Source organism: Penicillium waksmanii (genome assembly GCF_028829765.1).
Source record: "Penicillium waksmanii strain IBT 27052 chromosome Unknown utg000009l:1.0-4314994.0:1.0-4318279.0, whole genome shotgun sequence".
Classification (NCBI taxonomy): Eukaryota; Fungi; Ascomycota; class Eurotiomycetes; order Eurotiales; family Aspergillaceae; genus Penicillium; species Penicillium waksmanii.
This window is the reverse complement of record NW_026643255.1, coordinates 2,182,175-2,198,364: the sequence shown is the minus strand read 5'-3', so window position 1 is coordinate 2,198,364 and position 16,190 is coordinate 2,182,175. Positions and strand designations below refer to the sequence as shown.

The window sequence follows — 16,190 nt, the reverse complement described above, 5'->3', positions numbered from 1 at the left end:
GCCGATCCGGATAGCCTGAGTCAATTCCCACCCAATAAATCCCAAAAATCCAAAGACACCCTTCCGACCTAGGCAACGCAACCACATCTTAAAAACCAAAATTAACCATCTGCAACCCCTCCTGAGCCATAAGATCAGCCCAATCCACATCCAAAGTATGTCCAACCCTCATAAGCCTCTCAAGCTGTCTCTCATAAACAGTCTGTAAGATAGCCCTCGTAGTCGCCGCGTTTCTCCCCATCCCATCCTCCTCATCCTCCATGCCCGTCATCAACTCCATAGCCATCATTTTCAATCCACTCGCCGAAGCAGTCGCGCCAGCGAGGAACAAGGGGAAAACGAGGAAATGCCGATCAGCGCGACGCGTGTGAGTCGTTCGTTCGGCGATTTGAAGAATTTCAGACGCGTGGTGATCGATTTCGCCGTCTGGGCTGAATTCGGATTCTAGTCGTTGGCCGGGCCACATACTGCTGTATGAAAATAATTGGCTGGCGTGGAAAAGGGTTGCGGATTGCTGGAGAATTTCTTGGGAGCGGCGTGGGAGTCCTACTCCTTGTCCTTGTCCGAGCTCTTGGTGTTGGGACCAGAATGTTACATCGGGAGCTTCCCAGAGTCGGGAGAATGACTGGCGGAGATCGGCGATTTCTTTTGATCGCTGGTTGAATTCGGGATAGGGGAGGGATTGTTTATCTTGACGGAGTTGAGTTGCGAGGAAACCGAGGCGAGCCGTTAATTTGAATGTATCGGCGTAGAGGCGCATGATGGTTGGTAGACTCTCGTGCTCACCGGCGTAGATAACACTGTATCCTTCTGTTGCGGATGGGTAGAGGAGACAGTCGGATCCCGGGAGCATTTGGTGGTCAATGATGGCTCGGACGAATTCTCCGGTTCCCGCCCCGCTGAGGAGAGCGTAGAGATCGATGTGACAGATCCACCATAGGATGAATGGGTGGGGTTCGCGTCCATATTGGTTGCGGCGGAGGAAAGTGATGTGAAGGAGGCGGGAGATGTGATGGGACCAGAGATTTGAGCCATGGGGTTCGGCTGCAGCGACCTGGAATTGGGTCAGACAAAGATAAAGACAAGGATACTTCAATGCGCTGGGCTAGACTTACCTCGTAGATCAGAAGGAGGAAATGGGTGAGGAATAGTCCATCGGAGACGAGGTCATCGTTGTTGCGGAGACTCATCTGGAGAGATGGAAATGCCTGCTGGTAATACTGCAACGCGTCGAGACTCTGTCCGGTGCCGCTGTGTGACAGACTGAGAGCTGACACGGCCATTATGGCATGAGAAAGCTATACATACGAATTAGAGCAAGGAACCAATAATTCAGGATGAAACACAATACTCACAGGAGGGAAATGAGCCGCCTCGCGCTCGAGAAAGTCGACACTCAGGGTCAAGCCGTGAGTTTCTAACCCGAATGAATCATCTTGACCACGGTCGTGGGGAAAAAGTTGTTTCCAAACAACATGTCGAAAATGAGCAAAGAGTGTTGAGTCCTGGCTTGGTTGATGTTGATCTAAGCAACTCTCAACAATGAAAGACGGTTGATCATTGTCGAAGATAACAGGAGAAGGGAGAGAGTCAAGAATAGGAGAAAGAGAGAGGGAGCAGAAAGGATCCGAGATTTCCGACGTAGGCGAAATCTGCGCCATTCGCCCCGTTGACGAAGATCGGCGCGTTGTATCTTCAAAGGTCTTCAAAATGACCACGTTGGGATCTTCACCTATGATACCAGTGCCCTCGGACTTCACAATCCCGCTAATGGGACTCGTCGCCACAGAGCTTACAGACTCCGGCGCGCCGTTCGACCGTGACCTCTCGCCATCATCTGAATATTCAGGCAAGTTCGAGAAGCTATCCGGAGTGACGACAACATGAAAAGTGCCAGGGCTGCTGCCCTCAGCCTTCTTTTCCCTGTCCTCGTCAGAGGTGAGGAGGGCGAAGACGGGAAGAGCCTCCTTGCAGGAGAAATAATCGGCCTTCTCCTCACAGAGAGGCGGGGAGGAAACTACAATACGCGCGAGTTAGAAGGCGAACCTGACAAGACAGAGAACCGCGGCTTAGCTTACGATCCCAAACGATGTTTCCATCGGTTTTTACGTCGGCCATGCGGCCCATAATGCGAGGGGTGTCATCGCGAAAAGCCAGTCGAGGGCGGTAGTCGCAGCTGTGGCCTAGACGAGTGCATTGCTAAAGAAAAGTAGAATGATGAGCAAGGATGCGGCAAAACAGGGCCGAGGAATGAATCCGTGTTTCATACATACATTACATTGAGGATGTCCTTCATCACATTTGACTGTGGAATGCCGCACGGGTCAAGTCAGCCACTGGAATTCCGCCACTCAAATTGGGCCGGAGAGGCGCAGGAATTTTGTGTAAACATACCTTTTCGGCTCTATCATCAGCAGGAAAAAAACAGGTTAATCGGAGTTCATGGAATGGTTCATGAAATAGATCTAGACCCCAGGGGGGAATGGGTGACTGGGGGGGAGGGGGTAACTCACTCGACATGTCCTAAGAGGAGATGTTAATATTAAAAAATAAAAATAAAAAGAGCCATGGCTTGCCAAGGAAACAGGGGAAGGGGAATAAGAGACATAGACATACCAGCAACCAGTTCTTGATCGCGGAGGTAGGCGGATGCGTGGAGGAGCAATCAGGCCACTCTCTAATTTGCTGGGGGAATCCTCCTTGGGGGCGATGATGGGCAGTCGCAGCGGGCGCTTTCCGGAGGCATGAGCCCGGCGGTTCTGCATCACCGTGCTAGTGACAGTCATAAGGCTGACAGGGTGCCTGGAGAGCAAGGTCACACAATCAGTGCTGTACAGTTGGATGGGATTGGAAGACGTACCAGGTACAAGGGGTTGGTAGGTTGATGCTATATACCGGTGGTGGGGGAAGAGGAGGGAGGGGAGAGGATGAGAGAGGGTAAATGGGTGTCAGACGATTAGATGAGATCAGATGAGATCACAGGTGGCAAGAGATGGGGAGAGATAGTAAAGTGGAGGTTAAGGTGGGGATAGTAGTAGTAATATAGCTCAGAGTTTAGTGTGAGTGTGAGTGTGAGTGTGAGTGTGGAGGTGTTGATGAGGTCGAGTGGATAGAGAGAGGCAAAAAGAAAATCAAAAAGAGGGAAGGGAGGGAAGTTATGTAGAATCACATCACGAGCAGGAAGATGCAGCTGCAGGACAAGATGGTTCAAGAGGGCTGCATGGTTCACGGGCGGAGGGCGCCCTGTTCCTGGCTTGACGAAGTGGCGGGAATTTAGGATGGGAATTAGGAATTGGGAATAGGTTCAGATCGGGTGGGAAGGTGGGAAGGGGGGGAATCTCGGCTGCGAGAAACAAGAAACGAGAAACGAGGAGACCCAAGGGAGAAAAGACGTGGAATGAGTGGAATGGGGACGGGGCCACAGAAAGGATCCCAAGGATTGAGGGTTGAGAGGGTTGAGGCTTAGGAACAGGTCAGATGCCGTGAAAAAACCAGCAGGAAAAAAAAAGGAAAATGAAAAAGAGGGAAAAAGTCAAAAAAGGATGAATGGCATGCAGCTGCCAACCATGTGGGATTGAGTGTGTTGCTATTCTGGCACTTTTCCCTCTTGCCCAATTGGGGGAGGCAGCCCGGGACTAGAGGGGAGGGAACACGGAGAAAACTCGCATGGGCACTATGAGTACGCATAGACGAACATGAATCATGCACTAGCCACGCTAGGGCTGGCTGAGAACGGAGGAACACGTCAAACAGGGTCACTAGTGCCAGCAGGAATTAGAGATAATTAGGCTTAGTGGGGGTGGGGGATCCAGCAGGAGGAACAACTCGACAGGCTAGGGAGTACGAGTAAACTAAGACAAAGAGATTCGATAGGTTTCCAAGGGAAAGGATCGAGAGGATCGAAAGGATCGAAAGGATAGTGAAAGGATGAAAGGGATCGGCCGAAGAATGCGCGTCCGGGGAAGACCTGGCAGACCTGGATCGGCCCGGCTAGGCCGGTCTAGCCAGCCTGACAGCAGTTGGCAGCATTGGATAGACTAGTCAAGACTAGTCAAGACTGGTCTAGTCTTGACTATGACTACTGGCGAGACTGTCCGGACTTGGCCGAGGGTTAAGCGAGTGGCGCTCGCACTCGTTGGCTTAGGAGGGATGGAATGGAAGAGCATATTCGGGAATACTGGTAGACAGTGTGCCAAAGAGCAAATATTTGGAATATGCACTTCGTACTCGCAAATAATAAAATGAGGAAATAATCAAATAATCAAATAATTCAAAAAAAATAAAAATTTAAGATAAAATAAAATAAAATAAAGTCGACAGAGGCAACCACGTGGAAACCAGCCTACTCTACATACTCTGGCAGTATCCGTATACGAAGTAACTATAATTTATTAGGAACTTGAACCACTCCATCGGTAATAGATAGAGTAGGGTGCTTCCAAGGTTGGTCCTTGGTACTTGGTACTTTGTACTCTACTCCATACATTGTAGTATACCGTACCCATGGATATACCCATGGATCTCCGTACCCATACCATCCCACTGACATCCCACTGACCACCATCACACCAACCCCAAACACTCATCCAGCACACCCTGAACTCCCCCCCGCCCGCTCTCCAGCCCTCCACCCTCGCAACGCCTCACCCAACCCATCGGGCACCCCTCGAACACCCTTCCGCAGCCTCAGGAACGCCAACACAGCCTCCGCCCGACCCTTACGGACACTCTCAACTGCATCCCCGTCACGCATGAGCAATCTAGCGAGCCCACACATCGGCTCCACCATATCCTCTTCACCGGGTCCGGACCAACGATCCACTCGTCCAAAAAACGCTTGGAACTCCCGGAAGGCCGTGCTGACCACCTGTCGTCCACCGTGGCTCAGGGCCTCGTCCAACGGACCCGTCACCTGTCGCACATCATCTCCCAGCACTGTGGTTAGGCTTAGCAGGCGAACGGACGCTAGGGTTGAGGCGTTCGTAAAAGAAAGCCAAAAAAAAAAGGGAAGAAGCAACTTTGTGCTGGCACTCACCTTGACCCGATCTGGCCGTTTCGGGATTAAGACATTGTACTAGACATTGTACACATGCTGCCAATGTGTCGACTGCATCTCGTTTTTTACCTCCTTTGTTATCAATCTCCATCTTGTCTGCATCTTTGTCCTTGTCCTCCTCAACTTCCTCCTCAATGACTCCTGGAACAAATTTCAGTGCATCCCGGAGGAAATCGTCGGGTCGGATTTGGGCGATTTCTCCAAGTGCCATCAGACCATGTGGTCGGTAGGCGGCATTAGTTCGCTTCGCTTCGCGAACGGTAATAGTCTAATGCGGGGAGGGGTAGGTTAGTACGAGTTCCATCCTCGTGGGTTGCGGGACTAGGCGAGAGACACCTCCGGATAGAAAAGGGAAAGTATAAAAAAAAAGTCCGCGTAGAGATAGAATAGAGCCCAAGGGGAAAAAAACAAGGGAAAAAAAAAGTAAAAAAAGTAACTCACCTTCAGTAAGGCCCCTAGCTCCGGGCGCGCCGTCCAAAGTGCTTGGGCAGCTCGCGCAAACTTGACTAGCGCCGTCAGCAGGACTTCTTTCCCATCCCACGTCTTACCGGCCAATGCTTTTTCCAGCACAGGCCACACCAATAGCGCAGTAGGAAGGTCGATTTCCGCATCTAATGCCAGCACCGCCTGCGCGATCGCACGTGCCGCAGTGTGCTTGATGGCCCACCGTGCCGAATCCAAATTGTCGGATACAAGGCTGACGATCTCCCGAATGTACAGAGCTACCGCCCGGCTACCCCCCACATTATCCTGCCAGGTCTTTTCGAACGCGTCGCGGACGTGCTCGTCGCCGTCATGCTTGCAGACAAAGACAAAGGGCAGGGCGCTGGTCGCAAACGCCATGAACCGGTCATTGGAGAGTTTGGAACTCGCTTGTAGAATTTCGGCGGAGATGGAGCGCGTGGTGGCGTCGTCGGAGTTTAGATACAAGGTTTGCGCATACTCGATCGTTTTCAAAACCCGATCGTCCGATGCCAAACGGAGTAGGTAGCCCATCGATGTGCAATAGGATGCGCTGACCGTTTCATTGCGATCCACAACGTACTTGCTCAGTAGCTGAATGAATCGGTCTGCGTATGGACGGAACAGAAGCGTCTTCATGCTTAGCAGCACCAGTACGCGACTGCAGCCCACTTTGGATGGCAGACCCACCGCGGAGCGGAGCACGTCTTCCAGTTTGGGCGTAAGTTCCTTTATGTTCGTCTCGTCCAGGTGATCGATGAGATAACGCTCGATGACCTCCATCATAGGCGAAGTGCGGATACTAGACAAGCGCATCTTGTCAATATCCTGACCCGTCAGCCCGTACTTGTCAGCATTGAGATGAACGTAGTTGACAGCCTGGGGCTCGAGCGAGCTCAGCGAGGTCAAGAATTTCTCCAGGATAGTGGGCACAAAGGGCTGCAGGGTTGTCCCGGAGCTCTTCTTGATGATCTGCACTAGAGCGCCAATGGCGTATCCCCGCACTTCTTCAACGCTTGAGTCAAGCCCCTTGTCACTGAGGAGGAACGGCACGGCACTCCCAAGTAGGATCCCAGCTCTCTTCTCCGACCCATTAGTCTCGAGAGTGCGGATGACAGAATTGGTGAGCGTCTGGCAGAGCTTCAGCGCCGCAGTCCGAACGGAATCCTTAATATCATCAAGCAGCTTGAACGCTTTCTCGAAAATCTCATCCAGGTACTGCGCATACTTCTCCGGGCGTCGTCCCGAGACTAAATCCGCCACGGCGGCACAGCTTGCCTGCCGCGCACGCCACTCACGGCCCGAAAGCATGCTTTTCAGGAGATCTTCCATGATCGGCTCGAAATGGGCATCGACCACCACAGTGGGATCCTTCACGAGAGCTTGCCAGATGGTATTCATCGAGCGCTGCACATTCGGATTCGGATCAAATCGGTAGCGGAAGAGCTTGGGGTAAATCTTTGGGTTCTGAGCTAGATAGCCATCGACGCTGGAATTGGAGAGGATACTGCTGATGCCGAATCTCCCAAAGGCGGCGCGGTTGCTCCAAAGGGCATTGTTGGACGCCATAGACATGAATCGATAGACTAAGGTGGGATCGCCTGCTTCGGCGGCCAGGTTCATGATGTCTTTGTATGTGTTGACGGAGGTGTTGTCACCTGTTGGAAGCGCGCCAGGCTCGAAGAGTTGAGTATCTCCGCTGACATTTCCACCTCCGAGGTTTGCACCTGTATTTGTGAAGGAATCTACCAGATCTCGGACCAAGTAGTCTTTCAATTCCTGGTCACCGATTTCGTAAACGAGGCTGAGGCCGTGCGCTCCCGTCTCCTGCACCACCTCATCCCGATTGCCAAGTAGACTGGAGAACGTAGCCTGGCACTTGCGTAGTCGTTCCTGCATCTCGGGAAGGTGGCCGCAGTTCTTCACGAGCGAGAGTAGCCAAATAGCAGAGGCCTTGCGCAGAGAAGGTTTTGGTGCAATACAATCGGCGATGATCTTGTCATACACCTCAACAAAAACTTTTCGCGGGACACCCGACGAAGGGAATTGCGCATCGACATCGAAGTCTTGAATAAGGGCTCGAGAGTCCCATCCCACGGCAACGTTACTCAATGCCTCACCGATGGTAAACTGGACCTCTGGGCTGCGGACTTCGTGTAGACTATAGAGTGAGTTTAAGAATTCACTGAATGTGGATGCAGTCGACTCATCGCGAGAGAATGTAACTGTCAAGAGACCCAAAGACAAGATAGGTGTCTCATGTTCAGACTTTTTGGCATCGCCAGCCAGCTTCTGCTGAACCTTCTTCCAGCCATCTTCCGGCAGGGTCTTCAGCGAGAGAGTGCCAGAGAGACTAAGTTGCCCGATCGCAATTTCCGCGGTCCTTTGGAGGAGTTGGTCACGAGAAGCATCAACGATATCCAGTACTGTCTCAATGTATTGCTGGATCTGTGCTTCGGGGACTCTATCCAGCCGATTGCGGTACGCCAGCCTACTGAAGAGGTACGAAAGTGCAAGAATTGACCCGCGAACCCGAAGGGCAGCCTCTCCGATCGCGGTATTCCATGTTTGGAGGGTACCCGCCAACTCGGCGACGAATTTGTTCAAGGCATCGTCAGAAGTGGCAGGATGAGACACCAAGATACCAAAAGCTCTTGCGGCAAGAGCTTGGATTTCTTCATTGTTGCTCAGGATAGGCTTGTTGAGAGCTTGTGCGCGCGAGGTAAGACCCTCGACAACATCATCAGGCGATAGAGAGCAAATCTCCACGAAATGGACGCCACATTGACGAAGGCCGGGGAGATTTTCTGTTTCTAGACCGTCTAGCAATCCTGAAAGATAAGCAAAGACGGACTCCTTTGCTGAGCTCCGAATATATTGTCTCACGGCAGCGCGCGCCTCCGCACTCGTTGAAAGGTGCACTTCGAGTTTGAAGTCCCAGTCTTGCTCCATATCAGTGACAATACCCGCTGCCGAGAATGCCTCCCAGAGCAGTGTATTCCGGAGGAAAGCGACAGCAGGCGCAAAAGAATCCTTGTAAGAGCCCGACAAGAGTCGCGACTTAGGCAAGGAGTCGTCCATTGTAGAGTCCTCATCCTCTGGGCCAAGCAGAAAGCGAGTTGCCTCAGCGAATTGGGGGAATTCGAACCAGCTTTCGTCTCGCTTTTTCTCTGCCTCTGAAGCGGTTGCCCATTTCTGATCTTTGGCCGGGTTTAGAAGTCGGAACCAGTAGGGATGGAGACCCTTTTTGCCTTCCTCCACGATTTCCTGTTGCCTTCCGGGTCCTCTTGCAATAGCCATGAGATCGATCCAGCGGGCCACGATATCGTTATACGGCAGGAATCGGTTTGCAAATCGCACAGCAGCATACTGGACACCCCTAGCAACGGTGAATCCGGTCTCTGGGTCGGTCTCTCCAGCCTGCAAAGCCATTTGGCGAACAAGAAATGGGCGTAGTTGACTTTGGAACTCTTTGTCGTGGCTGTCTAATGATGAATTGAGGATACTTCCCAGTGCTTGATCGATACTAACGAAAATCTGGGGGCTAGAATCGTCTGCACTCAAGGAGATGAACAGCCAACGAACTAGATCAAATTCAAAATTCTCCACTTCTTCATCTCGCAGTCGAAAGTCAACCTTGGGCACCAATATACCGATGCTTTCATATGCCAGGCCTCGGAGACTGAGGTCAGTTGCAGGCAATCTCTGTCCGCTGGCACCGGGGCTAGGCCATCCCTGGGACTGAATAAAGTCCCGTAATCCAGCGATCAACTTCGGGGCTATCTGCTTTAGGTCCGATGGGGAGCCCATTCGGACAACCCATGTCGTAAATGTGAATATTTGGGTTCTTAATTTCGCAGCCTGCAACCCTTGTGCGGATCTTGCTGCATCTGATAGAAGGCCCTCCTCTATGAGCTTAAATATCCGATCGGTATTTCCTGTAGCTTTGATGGATTTTCCTAGAAAAACCAGAATCTTCACCTGAACTAGAGGACGAACGGAAGGAGCACCATTTGCACCAAAGTAAAGATCATATAACTGTTCGACTGTCTGCGAGTCTTCAAGGTCCACGGCAAATCGCTTGAGGGTTTCATCGCCCAGATCGGCCAGACGGGAGTTAGCATCGGCAGAGGCTATCAATGAAGGCAGGAATTTTTGAGTATCGGGGAAGGCACCACTGCCAAGGAATCGAAGAGCAATAACTTTGGTTTCGGTCAAATTCAATCCTCCTGGCGAAGCTGGATTCCATGTTTCGGCGGGTTTTTCATCTTTGTTTAAAAACTTATACTCGTCTGGTGATAAACCGGCGCAGCTAGAAGCTTCCGCGGGGCCAGGAGATATAATAGCAGGAGCTTGCTCAGCCAAAGGGACAAAAAGCGAGCGTCTTCATCCGACATTTTCAGACGTTCTTTCAATTTCAGATCTTCGTCGCTGCCTTTGACGGGTAATTTGAACAGTGGCAATAGACGCAGAACCAAGTTGAAAACGATAGCACCCTGACTAGCGGAGGTTCCGATCTCCGAGATACCCTGAAGCAGGGGCAGGAGGATTTCCACGCGAGCATCGGAGCCGAGACGATCGATTCCTTGCTGAGCGTAGATGAGGTCAAAGTGTCTGACAAGTTGAGATTTTTGCTCTTTGAATTGCTTCAGCAATGCGGCGACGGGTAGCTGGATTGAGGGAGCTTTGACCCGAGTGTTGACATGTTGGCAAACGGATATGACCTTATTGCGCACGGCGACGCTCTCAGAGCTCAGCTTCAAAAGGAGAGGGGTCAGATATGTCCCAAGAAGTGATTGGAGCTTCTCATCGGAGTCAGCCATGGCAATTCTAAATTCCACCTTGCCTATCAAGGTCAGCTCGCGAGCCTCGGGGCTCTGCGAGTCGGACGCCATGTTGAGAAGATTGTGTGGAGAGATGGTGATTCCAGGCCGGCATTGACTCGGAAGAATATGTCGATCGGTTGCAAAATAAAGCTTCTTTCAAGTAGATAGGCAACCACACACACGTCACCGTCGTGGTTGGTTGGCCGTTCACACGTCGCTGTATGGCGTGGGGGGGTGAGGATTAGTCAGAGTGGGTGACTAATCTGATCCGCGGTTGACGCCAGGGGCTTCAGGCCGGAACCAAATTCGGTCAGGGACCAGAAGTAATTATTATCCCCATCATGATGGCTTATTATATCCTCTGTTACTACGTAGCCACTTAACTCCCAATTTTCTAGGTATTCTTAACCTTCCAGACACTAGCACTACTAGCCATACGGTAGGCTCGGACTTTTGACTTTCAACTTGCTCATGTAAACACTTGACAACTTAAACGATGACTTACTAGTACCGATATATACAATCGGTTGTGGAGAGTGTAGTATGATAAAAACTTCTGATTTAACGTACGAAATTGAGGATTCTTGTTCACTTTCCATTTTTTCTCTCATCTAAGGGCACTCGTTTCTGTTATACGAGTGCATGTAATGATAATAGTTGATCTTCTATGCATCTGAGTATACCTTGTCTTGGCGCCAAGAGGTAGCTGCCGCCTCGCGACTGCCCACAGGTGGCCGGATTAAATATGTGCCTATCACCACGTGATTAGAAGATTGCCCCAGCTGTCGCAATGCGCCACGCTCTCGACCTCGACTTTCCCCGAGGCATGGAGGCATGAGATGACAGTCAGTCATTATTTTCAAAATGGCCGTGGTCGCAGAGGATGTCAGAATATCAGGTATCTTGCTCAACCCCTCCCAATGCAGATAAACCATCAAAAACTAACCTATCTCTGTACCAACAGCTGCGGTACCCCCGTCACTTCTTTCCGTTCTCTCGCAAAGTGATAATCTGATTGCCGACGAGCGTCCCATCAAACGACGCAAGGTTGCTAAGTCGGGCCCATATAGTCTCTCTCAGGAAAATGGTACTTCTTCAACAGGGATTCCATTGGGCTATATTCCATTGGCTCGGCTAGTTTTGCGCATGGTAAGTATAGATAGGTCCTCTTGGCCGGAGTCGAAGTCGCATGCTGACAATTTGCTTCCCATCCGATCAGAACTTTACACCAACCTCCAACTCAAATGGCCACAACTCACATGCATCGGTTGAATCGTCTCATAAAATACCCGTTATCTTGGAAATTCGAAACTGTCTTATACTTCAGGATGAGATGGCCGATGAAGTGGCGCACAGCGAGCTTAATCCCGAATCATACACCGTTTCGCTATACAATACCGATACCAATGACAAGCGTGAATTATTGTTCAAGCATGAATTCGATGATTCGCGACTCTTCGGTTTCCTCGAGCAGCTTCACCAAGCCAGCCTTCTCAGTGCCGCGGACCGTTACTGGAATCGCACGCCACTAGCAAGCTACCAAGCCTCCATCCAATACTCTCCGAGTGATCAGCTATTGAATTTGGAGGTGCATACACTTTGGAAAGATTCGGTTGATGTTCCCGACTTCACCCACCTTCAAGATGGGGCGTTGGAGGCATTTGCCCAATATGCCCTGAAGGAGCCATTTGATAGACCAGTCGGATATGATGCAAGACGAAGACACCGGGAATGGCTCCTCGGATCCATTCGGAATTGGTCTCCACGCGAATTCTACCAAAGTGTGCACGTCCCGCAAGACACAATAGACGCATCGGCGAACATAAACTGTCCTGATCTTGTGTGTGAACTTTTCCCTTTCCAGAGACGGGCTGTCAGATGGCTCTTGAAACGTGAAGGAATGGGGTTGGAGAAGGATGGGAAGCTTGTGCCCATCGACAAATCACCTAATGGCAAACTCCCCGCATCCTTCAGCCATATGAAAGATGCGGATGGGCAAGACTGTTACTTTAGTCATCTCTTCATGATCATCACCCGCGATATCTCTCACTGGGCTGACGCTGCGGACACTCTACGTGGCGGTATTCTCGCGGAAGAAATGGGACTAGGGAAGACGGTTGAGATGATCGCCTTGATGAGCTTGAACCGACGCCCGGAGCAAGTCAAACCAGACCCAGATGGGTTGAGAGCGTCGGGTGCTACCCTAATTATCACGCCACCTGCCATCCTGGAGCAATGGAAGCAAGAAATTGAGCAGCATGCCCCAAACCTTCGCGTTCACCATTATACCGGAATCAAGCGCAACCAAGACCAGTCGGATGATTTAATCATAGAGGAAATCGCCGATTTTGATGTTGTACTGACAACTTACAACGTTATCTCCCGAGAGATCCATTATGCAGGCGCTGCTCCAACCCGCAGTCTGCGGCACCAGAAGCGATTCGAGCCTCGGAAAACGCCCCTAGTCCGCATATCATGGTGGCGCGTTTGTCTCGATGAGGCACAAATGATTGAGAGTGGAGTGAGCAACGCGGCGAAAGTGGCGCGGCTGATTCCCCGTCAGAACGCATGGGCTGTGACCGGTACGCCACTTCGCAAAGACATTGACGATCTGTCTGGCCTTCTGCTCTTCTTGCACTACCATCCATTTTCATACTCCAGTCAGTTGTGGAAACGACTATACTCCCGTTTTGGACCTGTTTTGGTCAAAATAATCAACACCATTGCCCTTCGACATAGCAAGGACCGAGTTCGGGATGAGCTCCGCCTTCCGCACCAGAAGCGTGTTGTTATCACCACTCCATTCACTGCCATTGAAGAACAACACTATGGTCAATTGTTTGAGGAGATGTGCGACTATTGTGGCCTTGATGCCTTCGGTGCACCTCTTCGGGGTGACTGGAATCCGGACGATCCGTCCATAATTGAAAAGATGCGAACCTGGTTAACTAGACTCCGACAAACCTGTCTACATCCCGAAGTCAGCGGGAGTAATCGAAGAGCCCTCGGTGCCGGAAACGGGCCGTTGCGTACCGTCGACGAGGTCCTCGAAGTCATGATCGAAACAACTGATACTTCCATTCGTACAGAAGAACGGTCGCTTCTTTTATCGCAGCTGCGGCGTGGCCAGCTCCTTGAGACCGCAAGACGTGGGAAAGAGGCTCTGGCATTGTGGCAGACAACTCTTGAATATTCCACAGAGCTTGTCAAGGATAGTCGAGAGCAACTACGGCTACAGCGACTGAAAAACAAAGAGAATGAAACAAATGGAGATGCGGTGATCAACTCAGAAACCCCGGACATTAGTGATGACGAGGCGGAAGAAGCGGATAAGAACAGCCGCATCGGCCAATGTCGACTCAAGTTGCGCGCGGCTCTTGAGGTTCAGCATATCGCCGTATTCTTCACTGCGAATGCATATTACCAGATAAAAACCGACGCGAATCTCACCCAGCCCGACTCCGATGAATTCCAGGCCCTTGAGAAAAAGGAAGTTGAAGGATACGAGGCTGCCAAAGTGATTCGTAAGGAGATGTTGATCGATATCTCGAAGAAAGTGGAACGATACATGCGAATCATTAAGGAAAAGACTCGGAAAAAGGAATTTGTGGCCATTCCTGAAATGAAGCCGTTCCTCTACAGCAGGGGACTGGAATCGTACCGCCTGCTGAACAAGTTTGAAGACTTGTGCGCTGCCCTGAACGAACATGCGAAACAATACAAAGCTTGGCGTGAAGTGATGACAAAATTGGTTTCCCAATCGCTAATCGATCAAGAAGAAGACACCGAGCTTGAGGGTGACGAATACGAGCGATCGACCAAGCATCAGGATGAGATGTATGTCTATATGGAAGCTTTGCGGTCGATGTACGCCGATCGTCACGACGCTCTCACCGGCCAAAAGAACATCCTCATCTCCCATGAGGTCAAAGCAGGCATCATCCAAGCGCAAAGGGACGAAGGTCCATCCCCAAAGCTATTCCTGTCTATCATGAATACTCGCAGTGAACTTATGCCTAATCCCGAATTTGGCTCCCTTCGTGGCATCGTCAGTGAACTTCGCAGCTTGGTGACTTCGCTAGAGTGGCAAGCTAGTGGAGGAAGCTCGCGCGCGAGTGCTGAGTTGGACATGGTCGGCATGGTTTTGAAAAACGCTGGCCAGATGATTGCCGAACAGTTGAAGGTGTCATCAAACTTGGAACGAGAAGTGGAGATGTTCCGTGATACGATGAACAACCGGTTAGAGTACTACCGTCATCTGCAACAGATTTCAGATACAGTTGCGCCCTATGATGAAGAAAATGCTGGGAAACCCATGGACGAAGCACTCTTCGCATCCAAGTTGGAGCAAGAGGAGACCCTTGAAAGCAAAATCTCATCTCTGAAGTCCAAACGCCGGTATCTTCTCCACCTGCGGGACGAGTCAGGATCGGAGGATAGTTCGAGGATCTGTATTATCTGCCAGTCAAGCTTTGAAGTCGGTACGTATTATGTTGTCCGGAACACCGCAGAATACAAATGCTAACACAAAACACTAGGCGTTTTGACGGTATGCGGTCACAAGTACTGCACTGACTGTCTACGACTATGGTGGCGCCAGCACCGAACTTGCCCAATGTGCAAGAAGCCTCTCAAAGTGAATGACTTTCACCAGATCACCTACAAGCCGCAGGACCTGGTTGTTCAGGAGGAGGAAGCGCCTGTCAAGTTTGACCATGAACGACACTCGAAGAATGCAATCTACAGCGACATAAGCTCGGGCCTTCTGAAGGAAATCAAAAACATCGATCTCGATGGATCTTTCGGAACAAAGATTGACACCCTCGCGAGACATGTTTTATGGCTGCGCGAACATGATCCCGGCGCCAAGTCGATCATCTTTTCCCAGTACAAGAATTTCTTGGCTGTTTTACAAAGAGCGTTTCATCGATTTGGGATTCTCAATAGTAGTGTCGATGCCCCCAATGGCATTGAGAAGTTCAAGCAAGACCCCGCTGTAAGTATTCTGGCCAATACTTTCCTATGAATAATTTATCTAACGACTCTCTAGGTTGAATGCTTCCTGCTTCACGGCAAAGCACAATCCTCAGGACTGACCCTAATCAACGCAACCCACGTGTTTCTCTGTGAACCGCTAATTAACACCGCCATCGAGCTCCAAGCCATCGCCCGAGTCCATCGAATCGGCCAACACCGCCCAACAACCGTGTGGATGTATCTCGTTTCCGGCACTGTCGAAGAATCGATCTACGAGCTCTCAGTAACTCGTCGACTAGCCCACATCCTCGAGAAAGAAAAACAGGAGAAAAACGCACGCGCTTTGACCAACGGTAACGGCGAAGAAGCATTGATTGAAGATTTGACCGAGACGGCTATTGATTCTGCGAACTCGATGGAATTGCAAGACGCGACTTTGACGAATCTAATGACTAGTGGTGCTTCGGGTGGAGAAATGGTCAAGAAGGACGATCTGTGGCAGTGTCTTTTCGGAAATTCGGATCAGAAGGATGGGAATGACCGCTCGACTGATGCTGAGAGGGAGGTTGGCCGGTTTTTGCGGGGAGAGGCTGCTGAACACAGAAGGGATGAATGAATTTACGACCTGATATGACTTGTAAATCGACTTTGTAATAAGATAGGCAATGAGAAATGTTTCATGAAGGATATTTGAGAGAGCCTCTGCGGCGAAGGATACATGACACTAGAATACCATTGTCACAACCGTATTAGAATTCTTCAAGTACTACTAGTAGTGATTATACTACTATCTAATGCTTGTAGCTTTAGAATACTATTGGATTAAATGGCTACAATACTATCTAAATACTAGTATCCATCGCGTCTGC

General features: G+C 50.6%; 3 protein-coding genes across 3 annotated transcripts; 1 reads left to right on the top strand and 2 right to left on the bottom strand.

Annotated features, from left to right (window-relative positions):
* Positions 1–88: 88 nt before the first annotated feature.
* On the bottom strand, positions 89–2,786 carry N7481_011194 (uncharacterized protein; the record flags this gene model as incomplete). Its single annotated transcript, XM_057270413.1, has 5 exons — positions 89–1,054; positions 1,116–1,298; positions 1,356–2,017; positions 2,079–2,199; positions 2,607–2,786. 5 exons carry the CDS (start codon positions 2,784–2,786, stop codon positions 89–91), a joined length of 2,112 nt encoding a protein of 703 aa, XP_057117587.1.
* Positions 2,787–4,582: 1,796 nt separating this feature from the next.
* Positions 4,583–10,413, bottom strand: N7481_011193 (ECM29 family proteasome component; the record flags this gene model as incomplete). The annotated part of the gene is given in 4 exon segments (XM_057270412.1): positions 4,583–4,935; positions 5,036–5,324; positions 5,498–9,786; positions 9,801–10,413. 4 exon segments carry the CDS (start codon positions 10,411–10,413, stop codon positions 4,583–4,585), a joined length of 5,544 nt encoding a protein of 1,847 aa, XP_057117586.1.
* Positions 10,414–11,208: 795 nt separating this feature from the next.
* N7481_011192 (uncharacterized protein) lies at positions 11,209–15,937 on the top strand (the record flags this gene model as incomplete). Its single annotated transcript, XM_057270411.1, has 5 exons — positions 11,209–11,242; positions 11,309–11,493; positions 11,564–14,825; positions 14,883–15,340; positions 15,395–15,937. The coding sequence occupies 5 exons, from the start codon at positions 11,209–11,211 to the stop codon at positions 15,935–15,937; spliced, it is 4,482 nt and encodes a 1,493-aa protein (XP_057117585.1).
* Between the last annotated feature and the right edge of the window lie 253 nt (positions 15,938–16,190).